The sequence below is a fragment of the Schistocerca cancellata genome, chromosome 6 (assembly GCF_023864275.1).
Source record: "Schistocerca cancellata isolate TAMUIC-IGC-003103 chromosome 6, iqSchCanc2.1, whole genome shotgun sequence".
Classification (NCBI taxonomy): domain Eukaryota; kingdom Metazoa; phylum Arthropoda; class Insecta; order Orthoptera; family Acrididae; genus Schistocerca; species Schistocerca cancellata.
Genome location: NC_064631.1, coordinates 127,353,136 through 127,366,731, shown reverse-complemented (window position 1 = coordinate 127,366,731; position 13,596 = coordinate 127,353,136). Strand labels below are relative to the sequence as shown.

The window sequence follows — 13,596 nt, the reverse complement described above, 5'->3', positions numbered from 1 at the left end:
CGAGAGCTGCCCGACTGCTACGGTCGTAGGTTCGAATCCTGCCTCGGGCATGGATGTTTGTGATGTGCTTGTTGTTGTTGTGGTCTTCAGTCCTGAGACTGGTTTGATACAGCTCTCCATGCTATCCTATCCTGTACAAGCCTCTTCATCTCCCAGTACCTACCGCAACCTACATCCTTCTGAATCTACTCAGTGTATTCATCTCTTGGTCTCCCTCTACGATTTTTACCCTCCACGCTGCCCTCCAATAATAAATTGGTGATCCCTTGATGCCTCAGAACATGTCATACCAACCGATCCCTCCTTCTAGTCAAGCTGTGCCACAAACGTCTCTTCTCCCCAATCTTATTCAATACTTCATCATTAGTTGTGTGATCTACCCATCTAATCTTCAGCATTCTTCTGTAGCACCACATTTCAAAAGCCTCTATTCTCTTCTTGTCCAAACTATTTATCGTCCATGTTTCATTTCCATACATAGTTACACTCCATACAAATACTTTAAGAAACGACTTCCTAACACTTAAATCTAGACTCGATGTTAACAAATTTCTCTTCTTCGGAAACGATTTCCTTGCCATTGCAAGTCTACATTTTATATCCTCTCTACTTCGACCATCATCAGTTATTTTGCTCCCCAAATAGCAAAACTCTTTTACTACTTTAAGTGTCTCATTTCCTAATCTAATTCCCTCAGCATCACCCGACTTAATTCGACTACATTCCATAATCCTTGTTTTGCCTTTGTTGATGCTCATCCTATATCCCCCCTTCAAGACACTATCCATTCCGTTCAACTGCTCTTCCAAGTCTTTTACTGTCTCTGACAGAATGACAATGCAATCGGCGTACCGCAAAGTTTTTATTTCTTCTCCATGGATTTTAATACCTACTCCGAATTTTTCTTTTGTTTCCTTCACAGCTTGCTCAATATACAGATTGAATAACATCGGGGATAGGCTACAGCCCTGTCTCACTCCCTTCCCAACCACTACTTCCCTTTCATGCCCCTCGACTCTTATAACTGCCATCTGGTTTCTGTACATATTGTAGATAGCCTTTCGCTCCCTGTATTTTACCCCAGCCGCCTTCAGAATTTGAAAGAGTGTATTCCAGTCAACATTGTCAAAAGCTTTCTCTACGTCCACAAATGCTAGAAACGTAGGTTTGCCCTTCCTTAATCTGGCTTCTAAGATGAGTCGTAGGGTCAGTTTTGCCTCACGTGTTCCAACATTTCTACGGAATCCAAACTGATCTTCCCCGACGTCGGCTTCTACTAGTTCTTCCATCTTCTGTAAAGTATTCGCGTTAGTATTTTGCAGCTGTGGCTTATTAAACTGATAGTTCGGTAATTTTCACATCTGTCAACACCTGCTTTCTTTGGGATTGGAATTATTATATTTTTCTTGAAGTCTGAGGGTATTTCGCCTGTCTAATACATCTTGTTCACCAGACGGTAGCGTTTTGTCAGCACTGGCTCTCCCAAGGCTGTCAGTAGTTCCAACGGAATGTTGTCTACTCCGGAGGCCTTGTTTCGACTCAGGTCTTTCAGTGCTCTGTCAAACTCTTCACGCAGTATCGTATCTCCCATTTAATCTTCATCTACATCCTCCTCCATTTCCATAATTTTGTCCTCAAGGACATCGCCCTTGTATAGACCTTCTATATACTCCTTCCACCTTTCTGCTTTCGTGATGTGCTTATACTATTAATGAAACTAGTTGTCACTTGACAGGCGACGGGCTGCAGGGCTCCTGCCGCCAATAAACCAATGGCAGCCGGCGCTGTGGGCTGCCACTGCGTTGCCACTTCGCTCTGCTGAGCCGACTAAGGGATTGTGCCAGCCAGTCCTGAGCGAGCCGTTGTAGACGTGCGGGTGAGAGATTTGAGTGACTTGTAGCTTATGTTTACGATGTCTGGTGAAAGCAGTCGCAAGAGAGGGAGGCCGAGGCTGCGCACTCCACGGAAACCTCCAAAAAGTGTCGGACATGGCGTCGTTATACGCAGTCAGGCGCGTGAACGCGTGTGTTCCTTAAGGGAGTATTTTGAGAGAGAGAGGGATGCAGGAGGGCCTCTCGTTCCTTTGGCTAAGGTGGTGGAGCGAACTGCAGCTGCTCTGCAAGTTAGCGAACGATCAGTAATAAGAATCTGCAAGGAGAAATTTATGAAAGAAGGCTCAAGTGTATCATCTAAATTGGAGACACCTGGGAAAAAGAGGCGACTAGAGAAGAGGGTCACAAAACTTGACTCTTTTCGGGAAGATGCCATTCGTCGTCAAATATACGCATTTTATTCGAGGAAGGAGTATCCAACACTCAAAAAACTACATGCTACCCTCACAGCGGCTGACCTGTTTCAGGGTAGTAAATCGTCTTTGTTACGAGTCGTGAAAATGTTAGGATTCCGCTATAAATCCATCTCTGGCAGAAAGTTACTAATGGAACGCCAATGTACTGCAGCCTGCCGATGCCGCTTTCTTAGAGAAATAGTGTGGACAAATTTCGATGGTATCGTTTGGCTTGACGGTACCATCAGCGGTAGTACGGCAGCTCCGACCGGCAGAGGAAAAAGGATAACTGTAGCACATGCCGGAAATTCAAAAGGTTTCATTCCAAATTGTTTGCCGCTATTCAGTTCAAATAATACCTCCGACTACCACGAAGAGATGAACCACAATACTTTTGTGAAATGGTTTGAAGACTGTGTGCTGCAGAACGTAACGAAAAACTCTATCATTTTTATGGATAACGCTCCTAATCACTCTGTAATAGAAGATAAAGCACCCACAAAGGCAACGAGGAAAAACGAAATTGTTAGCTGGTTACAGAAACATAAGGTACAGTTCGACAGTAATTTGACAAGGGCAGAATTACTAGAACTTGTATCGCAATACAAGCCAAAGAACCCGATATACATTGTGGATGAAGTAGCAAAAAAATACGGGCAAGTGCTCACATTGCCTCCTTACCATTGCCATTTGAACGCAATAGAGCTGATTTGGGCTCAGTTTAAACGGCATATTGCTGCAGAAAACAACAAATTCACATTAACCGAAGTGGAACGCCTTTTGAGAGAGGCTGTTGAAATTGTGACATCGGAAGACTGGCAGGAGTGAAAGGAGTGATACAGGACACATGGAACAATGAAGGTATCTTACAACAAAGTGTCGAAGAATTAATTATATCTTCAGATACGAGCAGCGACACGGATAGTTCCACTGACTCTGACTCTGATTAAGCGGTGTTTTCGCATTGTGTGACTAGTGTGTAGTGTACTTACTGCCATTAAATATTGTGTTTGTGAATTTATTTCGTTTACTTCTTATTTTTGTTGTGAGACTAAGAAATACTGTTTGGCCAGCCCTCACCATCTCCTTACGGTAGGTTAGACTGAATTTTAATTCTATTTCATTTTGTATACACACCAAGATGTTATTCAATGTGTGCAATAGTTTTCGAGATTTCCAATCTAAAGAAGAAAACTTTTCCGGACGCGAAAATTTCTCACACTTCAATAGTTAATGTAACAACGGCCCTAATTAAAATGAAGAAAAGATTTTTGATATGCTTATAGATACCTCTGAGACCGATACTGTACGTAAATTTCTAAATATTTACCAAATGTTTATAGGAGATAGAGATTTTAAACGTCATACTTGTTTCGAGTTCAGTACTGATAGGGTTGTTTAAAAACGCTGTTTTCAGAAATTTGTATACAGGAAACGTAATGCACTACGAAAACTTTTAAGGATTCCTTGCAGAGTGAATTATTTTAGTAATGAATGGAAAAAATATTTTGCTGTGACACCAATAGTTTTTCAGTAATGACGTGATAAGTTAGACCCTGTTTGCGAAATCGAGAATTTAAATGTTTTGAAACAAATTAACGTAACTCTTGTCCTCATTAAAATTAAGAATATATATATGTGGGTTTGAAATTTTTTACTTTCATTTGTAGAAGATACAGGCTTCAAAACGATTTTCCATTGCCGGGGGTAGCGATGCGCTGAGGCGGCTGCCTCCAGCCAGTGCTTGACGTGACCTCGCCGCAACTTCCCAGCGTAAACGTCAAGTGACAACTACTTTAAATCAGACTATAGGTTAGTTAGGTTTACGTACTTCTAAGTTATAGGGGAGCGATAACCTCAGATGTTAAATCCCATAGTGCTCAGAGCCATCTGAACCATTTTACCAGTAAGTTGGCAGACGTTGTTAGTGGTTCAGTCACATGTTTCTTGGCGATAATGGATTTCTTTCCTTCAACCATTTTATTATTCACAAAAATGTACAGTTAATGCAGAAAAGTCCCTTTTTAACTTGGGAGAACACCAGCCATGGATACTTTTCAAAGTGATAATCGTGCACTTGTCAGCGTTCAACCCGTCCCCTCTTGTTGCACTCGGATGCAGAAAAGGTATAACCTTTTCCAGCTTTCCTTGGAGCTTTGAGACGCTTGTGTTTTATATCATCACTAATATTTCCAGACTGTAATATATATAATAACTTCTAATATCCGTGGAATTATAGGAATCAGTCGATGAACTTTGTTGTAGGAAGTTTCGACGAAGTGCTGGGCTCTGCGTGTACATCTGGTGGTGTTTTTGCTGTTGAATGGTGACCCAATTCTTCAGATGTTTCTAATCCATTTTATTATACTGTTACGACGTAGGTAAATTAGATGCCAATTATTTTTATTCGCACTGGAAAATGCAAAACTAGTACGCTTAGCACTAAAACGCACACGGTCACACTCGGCGTATTTCTAGTCTAACTAAGCACAACACTCACTTAAATCCGTGGTAATAACGAATAATCGCAGTTGTTCGCTTTTTATCGCTTCCAAATTGTCCCGACGAGTGTAGCTTACAAACTGACTACCGGCAATGACTCCGCTTCCCTTATATATGCGGCTCGGTTGTTTCGAGAACAGTCGTTGACAGAACGTTCGCTTCCAGACTTTTATGGAGTGTGAACAAATACCTGCTGTGAAAGCGACAAACCGATATCTACCTTACTATATATATATATATAGCAGTTTATGTGTTTGGAACATTTATTGTCGTATCTGTTCCTTTCTACTGCATTCGATACAGGGCGTATATAGCAACAATACGTTTTTAGAAATCTTCTCGAAAGTATACGCATCAATAGTTTCCAATTCCTAACTCGTATTACGAGTTAGCTGTGAGAAATTATTGTTACGTTGTTAGTAAAAATATTCGTACGAGTCTCGCAGTAACATTTTTACTGAGAAATTACTATGAATTACTAATACGTCTCAATCAAATGTCACTCTCACTCTTGACTGCTACAGCTAAGACCTTTTACATACTTATTTTTCAGTCTTAATATTTCTGCTTCTGAATGTAGGTAGGTACGTGTTAGTTATCTATGTGCTAGACAAAAACGAATAATATACGATGACGCGGACGCGTGTGCTACATAGAAAAGTACTGGATATCACGATTCACTCGAGTTGACTGACGAAAGAAAGAAATGAACAGCATTAAGCTGACTGGCGGGGGCGGCGCGGGTGGCAAATCGAGGTGGCTCTGCAGGGATGGGGGGAGGGGGGAGGGGGGAGGGGGGAGGGGAGGAGACACCCCGCGCCAGTATGTATCCGCCACTGTACGCAGCCAGACCTAAACTTCCATATACTGCCAACCATGTGTCCGCAACTTGCACATCCATTGTGTACATTCCCGTACAGGTAAACTTTTTAATTGAAAGTCGCTTGTCTGATGTCGGTAGATATATACGATATTACAATGTTTGTGTCTTTGAAGACATACGATGCTATGGTCTTTCGTACATGCATGCACGTTACTGTAGGCCTGTCTACCAGCTATCAAAGTCCAATGGGCCGCTACGGTCGCAGGTTCGAATCCTGCCTCGGGCATGGATGTGTGTTATGTCCTTAGATTAGTTAGGTTTAACTAGTTCTAGGGGACTGATGACCTAAGATGTTAAGTCCCATAGTGCTCAAAGCCATTTGAACCAATGGGTCGCGTGCTTTCCCCAGCCAGCAGCTCCACACATGACCCCGATACAGCAGTATAAACAAGCGGCCACAAGAAAATTGCCGAGCGCCATCAGTACCTCGCCGCAGGAAAACCGTACCGCTGGATAAGAACTGCCTGCTAGTCAGTCACCTGTCAGATTATCACAGACAATAGTGTATCGTACAACCCATCATCCATAGAAATTTTTGTGTCGAATTGACAAATGGCGTCCCAGAATGTGACGTCGGTAGTGACGTGGCTTCAGAAACGAAACTGTGTACTGGGGAGACCGTACACAGAATTTAGCAGCTATAACCCGATTCACCAACGATGGTGTTTCACGTATTTTGAGGCACGGATGGAAATTGACTTGTTGCCGGTTCCGTGGGAAAATTGTGTTACGCGCACAGACGTGTTTGCACTCCAAGGAAGGGTGTATCGCCACGCGGGATTAGCCGAGCGGTCTCAGGTGCTGCAGTCATGGACTGTGAGGCTGGTCCCGGCGGAGGCTCGAGTCCTCCTTCGGGCATGGGTGTGTGTGTTTGTCCTTAGGATAATTTCGGTTAAGTAGAGTGTAGGCTTAGGGACTGATGACCATAGCAGTTCAGTCCCATAAGATTTCACACACATTTGAACATTTTTTTTTTAAGGGTGTATCATCAAATCATGTCTCTTGTTTGCTCGTATGGAAATTGTCGCTTACCCCAACCACCAGCGATGGCAACGAGCGACCAGTGGAGTATATATTCACTGAATAACTCGCTCGTAGTGGCTGAGCATAGCGCTGAGATCACTGCTGATCACTCGTTGGCTGTCGGAGACTGGGTGACTGTGCGCAGACGAAGTCCAAACTCAATCACCGTCGTTCGCGACTCCAATTGTAGTTACTCTGAAGAGAAACTCTCCAACAACTGTCGAGACGTCGGTGGTATAGTCTAGCGTTTAGTGTATCGTAATCATAGGATTTGTCGACCTCAAGAAATCGTTCGGCGATGTCAGATGGTGCGAGACGTTTGAAATTCTGTGGAAAATAGGCTAAACTATAGGAAGCGATGGGTAATATACAACATGTACAAGAACCAAGAGGGAATAATAAAAGTGAAAGACCAAGAGCGTTGTGCTCAGATTAAAAACGGTTTAAGACACAGACGTAATCTTTCTTCCCTACTGTTCGTTCTACACAGCGAAGAAGCAATGAGAGAATTAAAATAAAAGGTCAGGAGTGGAATGAAAATTCAAGATGAAATGATATCAATGGTATGATTCTCTGATGACATCGCTATTCTCAAAGAACGTGAAGAAGAATTAAGTGATCTCCTGATTGGAATGAACAGTCTAATAAGTGCAGAATATGGATTGTGAGTAAAGGGAAGAAAGAGGGTAGTTACTAGAATTGGCGGAAATGAGAACAGTGAGAATCTTAACGTCGGTTAGATAAAGTTAATAACTTAGGAAGCAAAATAACCAATGACGGGCAGAGCAAGGAGGACATCAAAAAGTGACTAGCACTAACAAAGAAGGCATTCCTGTCCACATAGGCCTTTATTTGAGGAATACATTTCTAAAGAAGAACGTTTGGAGAACAGAATTGTCTGATTGTGAAATATGGACTGTGAAAAATCCTAAAGAGGCGAGAATCGAAGCAGACGAACGTAGGTAAGGAATAAGGAGAGTCTGCACATAATAAGAGAGAAAAAGAAATATGTGATAAACACTAACAAGAAGAAGGGACAGGATATTAATACATCTGTTACGACGTCAGGAAACAACTTCTGTGGTAATGGAGGGAGCTGTAGGGGGTAAATATTGTACAGGGAGGCAGACACTGGAATACATCCAGTAAATAATTGAGGACGTAGATTGCAAGTGCCCCTCTGAGATGGAGAGGTCGCCAAAGGAGAAGAAGTTTTCGAGGATCGTATCAAACCAACGAAACACTGAAACTTAAACAAAAAATATAATTACGCAGCCTAGCAACTAAAATGATTTTATTCAAAGAATACAAACCGTCTTCTAGGAATATGCGTAGTCAGAGAGATTTCTTTGGGTATTACGGATTACCGTTGGATTTGTAATTATTTTTGTCGTTACCATGTATCAGATACAGCCTTACAGCTTAAGTAGCCTCTCTTTATACATTAAAGATTTATTGCACAAGTACGTCGTCTGCCGAAGGCTTTCTTGAAAGTAAACTGCAACAGAAGGTTGTTTATATTTCTCTTGATTGCAGAAGACGACATTATCTGATGTAGTCTCTCGTGCTTCTTTGATGATGTCTTTCATCTCCTTAATATTTAAAGGCTGGAAAATTTTTTTGACGCTTCATAACGATTAAAAAATGTTCCATTAGGGATATGTTGTCAAATACACTATTTAAAGAAAATGGATTTCCGAAACGATATAACTTGTCATATAGATAAAAGTAATATACTACATAATATGGAAAATTACCTCCATTCCACGATCCCTCCTCGCCTTGCTTCATCATCTCAATCATTTGAAGCCGTTGCTTGCGTCAGATGTGTCCTTGAGGAATACCCCAGAGGTTACTGACATAGTAAATACACCAAATGTGAAGTAACTCGCCGGCCGGGGTGGCCGAGCGGTTCTAGGCGCTACATTCTGGAACCGCTCAACCGCTACGGTCGCAGGTTCGAATCCTGCCTCGGGCATGGGTGTGTGTGATGTCCTTAGGTTAGTTAGGTTTAAGTAGTTCTAAGTTCTAGGGGACTGATGACCTCAGATGTTAAGTCCCATAGTGCTCAGAGCCATTTGAACCATTTTTTGATGTAACTCGAGAGATTAAAGCGTCTACGCTAGGTACTGGAACACTTCGTATGATGTAATTACCTCACAGCGGAAACTGTATAAATAGATACTGGCGCACAGCATTTGTGATACAGTGCTTCTGACATGATGCGATTTGCAGCCGTTTTGCTTTGTCTGGTGGCTGCAGCTTTTGCGGCTCCGAATTCTCCCAGGCTGTGGTCCAGGTGACAGGACCGTATAATCGGGGGTACCGAAACCACCATAACGGAGTACCCCTGGCAGCTGTCTCTCCTATTTGGAGGGTCCCACAGGTGCGGAGCTTCCATCTTTAGCTCCGACTGGGCGCTGACGGCTGCCCACTGCAACGACGGCGTCTCGGCATCTCCTTGACCGTGCGTGCCGGCTCCTCGTACAGAAACAGTGGCGGGACTGTGCTCGATGTTGCACAGGCTATCAAAAACAGACTGTATTACAGGCCGGCTGGCGACTATGATATTGCTGTGGTGCAGGTGAGGTCGCTCTTTTGTATTCCACTAAGCAACTTCCCAAGAAACGATCGACGCTAGTCTATATCAAGCCAAAAATAAACTATTGACAGAAACGCAGAAAGAACCTATAATCCTAATTTTGGTGATGTGAAGAAAGTTTCTATGCTACTAGTATCACGTCACAGAATTTGGTGGCAGTTGCACCGGAACAGATTATAATAACAACCCATTCGTGATTTACACCCCTGAGAAACAACCTCTTTAATAACTAAATAACACTTAATGATGCACGTATCTTGACATACAATAACTGAGAGGTATAGAGTAATGCTTTTGTTTCTAAAAATAGGGCCGGCCGCGGTGGTCTAGCGGTTCTGGCGCTGCAGTCCGGAACCGCGGGACTGCTACGGTCGCAGGTTCGAATCCTGCCTCGGGCATGGGTGTGTGTGATGTCCTTAGGTTGGTTAGGTTTAAGTAGTTCTAAGTTCTAGGGGACTTATGACCTAAGATGTTGAGTCCCATAGTGCTCAGAGCCATTTGAACCATTTCTAAAAATAGAGTCCTAAAGAAGATTCACCGTTGCCGTTCATGTCGTAGGCAAATTACGCTACGTACTGGGACAGTACAGATGTAATACCTCACAGCCACAAAGGAAATATTTTGGTCGCTATACTTGCGAAACTTTTTAAAGGACAATTGCTAACACCATGAGTAGCACATAAAATGTTTATTAGCTTAACCCGTATTCCTGTGTAAACCGCATTCTCAGTGGCATATAATGAATCTCTGTATTAATGACAGCGACAGTTACAAATTGTTCTCGATATTCTACTTGACGTTTGTCTCACAGTACACAGGTTATGGAATATGTTATTGTAGTCAAATCTTAGGTCTGCCGCCTGAGGCAATTATAGCCAGAAATGAGCAACTGAACACGAATAGAAGAATAGAAGAGAAATCTTTTTCTTTTGTTCTAGGTTGCCTGTTCCACCTTCAATCATTGATTCACTTGGTACGTGGTCCCCTCACATTCTCGCTCATCGTTTACTTAATCTGTTATCATCTTTCTCCACGAATTCTTGTTTTACTTCAGTCCATATTAATAATGTGACGATTTAGTCTATGCGTGAGACGTTCCCTCTAATCTCTATTTCTCCGTTTCATTTTTTCATAGGGAACCATTAAAATATTAGGGCATTGTATCGCCTTGTGGACTTCAGAAGTGATCATTTACTAGTCTCACCTCTATCGCTCCGGTTACTGTTTGACATATCTGTTGAAACCACGCAGTTTATTTCTTACATCGCATTTCCAGGATACTTCGCATCTGAGACTGTGTCACTGTGAAACTGTTCCAGACGGCTGATTATCGACACACATATTCTTTGTAAGTGCATAAGCACAACTAGGAAAACATGAACGTTTTATTTTGTTTTGGTATTTTCATTGTACGTTCTATTCTCACTTGATGAAGCATTTTTTAAAGTTTATAAAAGATAATTAGGTGCTGAGAAAGTCACAAATTGTTGACATGTTTATTCTGATTTTATTTTAATGCCCTGTACGGCTTCAGAATTCCGCCATTCCCAACTATCATCCGTATAGTATATTAACATACGTGGACAACGCGCTTAAAATGCTTCAGACTTAGATTACTTTTGACGCATGTGACAGGTCTACTGTATAGCATTCCATTTTCATGTTTGTTGGTTATTTCCTTATTGATTTCTGACATATCTTTGGAAACCCCTTGGACAGTCGATTTCATGTTTCAGATCTTACGCTCTCGCCGTCTATACTCTCTGTAATACTTTTATCGTGAAGAAAATTGACGATGAAGTCTACGTCCGCATCTGTCTGTCTAAAATCATTTTATAACCAACGAATCTCTAAATTAAATACTCGTCTCCGTCTACATGAATGTGTAGAAAAAATGGACGTCTATCAGTCACTTCGACTCATTTGATGCCATCCTCCGATCCTTATTACGTACCAATCCTTCTACCATCGTAGAAAGGGTGTCTCAAAAAGAATGCCAGATTTGAAGATGCTATAAATCGAATTTACGAATTTCAATGAAGCAATTAAAACACACCATAACGGAAGTGACACCACTTCCTTGTTCATCTTCAAGAAGCTAAGAACAGATTGAGCTCCCACTCGAAATCCCACACCAAACCGTAAGTCGCTTGAGATGTATGCCTTTTTCTCAATTACTCTTGCATTCTCTGGTCCACTTATTCGACAGTTATGCTCTTCTCAAAGTTGTTTCAATGGAAATTAGCTTCATCTAAGAAGATGATGAGGTTTGTGTAGCCATGGCTCTCCCGTACCTCTTCCAGGACCCATTGCACAATCTGCCGTCCTTTTTCATGATCCGCTGGTTGTGTTTCTGCGTGAACTGAACTCTGTACGGGTGTTAAATGCAAATCTTTTGTTAATATTCTATGAATTGTTGTTGGACATTTGCGCATTTTCTTGAGCACGATGGTGACTCGATTTTCCCTGACTCACAGTTACAGAATCACGTACAGCAACATTTGCCCCTTTCCGGGCACTTCGAAAGCGTCCAGGACTATGGACGCCTTCTGTTTGAGCGGTTAATTCCAATTCCTTGACCAATCCACGAACAGGGGATTCATTTGGTACAGTGTTGTATCCGAGAATGATACGGTGTTTCCACGCAGTTTCCGTGAAACTTTCAGCATTCCTATAGTGACTTTTCACAGTCAACATTGGCTGTTCCGTACGATAACTTTCCATAAAAAACGCAAAGATTTCGTTGCCAAGACCAAGAAATGAAAATAACGGTCTCTCCAAACCGGTGTTCTATTTGAAACACCCATTACTATTATACCAAATCCATACATATCACTCATTTACATACTTCCGTTAATTAGGTTTCTCTCTGTCAGTGCTCCTTCCAGAAGTAAATTTAAATTTTGTATGAGCAATCTGCCCTTTCTTCTGATAAGAAGTCCGTACATAATTTGCATAACCTGATCTTCTAGTATCTCTTCATTCCGTAAGTTACATTTTAATTTATTATCATACAGTCTTCTGCAAGAGTTCTGTGTTTCAGATTTTGTTAGTTTTGTTTTCTCTGATTATGTTATGATTAACCCCTTTTCCAAACAACTTTGTGCTCTAAGCTTGAATGTTTAGTGTTTCATTAAATGTCAATATCTGAGTACTACAGCTCTTCTACTGAAGAGAAATTTCCTTTAATTTACTTACGTACTACTGGTGTATTGTTTCCTTTGTCCTTTCTGTAGAGGAGGATTCTTTATTTTAATAAATTTTAATAAATTCTTTCTCCAAACTGATGTTAAGTGACTTACCTTTTAAAATTCTGCTACGTTTAATCCCTTGCGGCTTGGGCTTATTTGCCTTAACCCAAATTATGAGCCGCTTATACCATACATTTAATTCATTAGGTCCTCGGAGTATTTATTACTATGTCCTAGAATGTCTACGTTGGCTCCGAACCTTCGAGTTCATCTCTGTTGTGTGTACGATATTGTTTGATACACATGCAGCACAGCAGAGATTTTAGAGTCTCAGGTTTCCAAGTGGTTCACGTACTAGCCTCGCCAACTAATGATTATTAGTATGGACCTTGAAACCAGTAGTGAATTATCGTGAAGTTGTGTGAAAAGTGACTACAACTGTATTCTTGATGTGAAACGACTTAAGTCGACTAATGTGTGGTGTATACTTTCACAGCCTAGTGAGTCGTTCCCACTGGGCTCTGAAGTGCAGCCCGTGGGCCTTCCAGAAGCTGGCTATGACCCTGCGAGTGTCCTCGCCGTTACTGTGACGGGCTGGGGTCAGTTAGCCTCCGGTGGCACCTTCCCAACAGTCCTGATGAAGGTGGACGTCAATATCGTCGACCGCTCTACTTGCCAGGATAACTTCATTGGTGTCAACACAGTAACGAAGCGTATGGCGTGCGCTGGCGATGAGGGCCAGTCTGTCTGCCACGAAGACCCCGGAGGTCCACTCGTCAGTGGTTCCACACAGGTGGGCATCGTCTCATGGGGAGGACCCACATGCGACGACCATGACGCCGTATTCACCAACGTTGGAGAACTCCGCTCTTGGATCACAGACACTACTGGAGTGTAACAGGAAGAACATTTTCGCAACTGATTTTCTAGTCACGGTAGACAACATGTCAAATGGCAGGCCTAACTGTCATGTTTTCGATGCTTTATAATATACAGCTGCAATTTTTTTCTGGCTGAAATAAACGGGCTTTTTTCTGCTAACGTGACGTTGTTGTATTATAGCATCTGTCAGAAATTTTATTTTTACTTTCCTATCTATACCCAGACC

At 42.0% G+C, this 13,596-nt stretch overlaps 1 protein-coding gene across 1 annotated transcript in view; it reads left to right on the top strand.

Moving 5' to 3' along the window:
- LOC126088184 (trypsin alpha-3-like) overlaps positions 1–13,386 on the top strand; it is an 86,069-nt gene extending 72,683 nt beyond the window's left edge. The window contains exon 2 of the mRNA XM_049906308.1: positions 12,985–13,386. Coding sequence (XP_049762265.1) covers positions 12,985–13,386 — 402 coding nt within the window. The remainder of the gene's footprint in view (positions 1–12,984) is intronic.
- Positions 13,387–13,596: the final 210 nt, after the last annotated feature.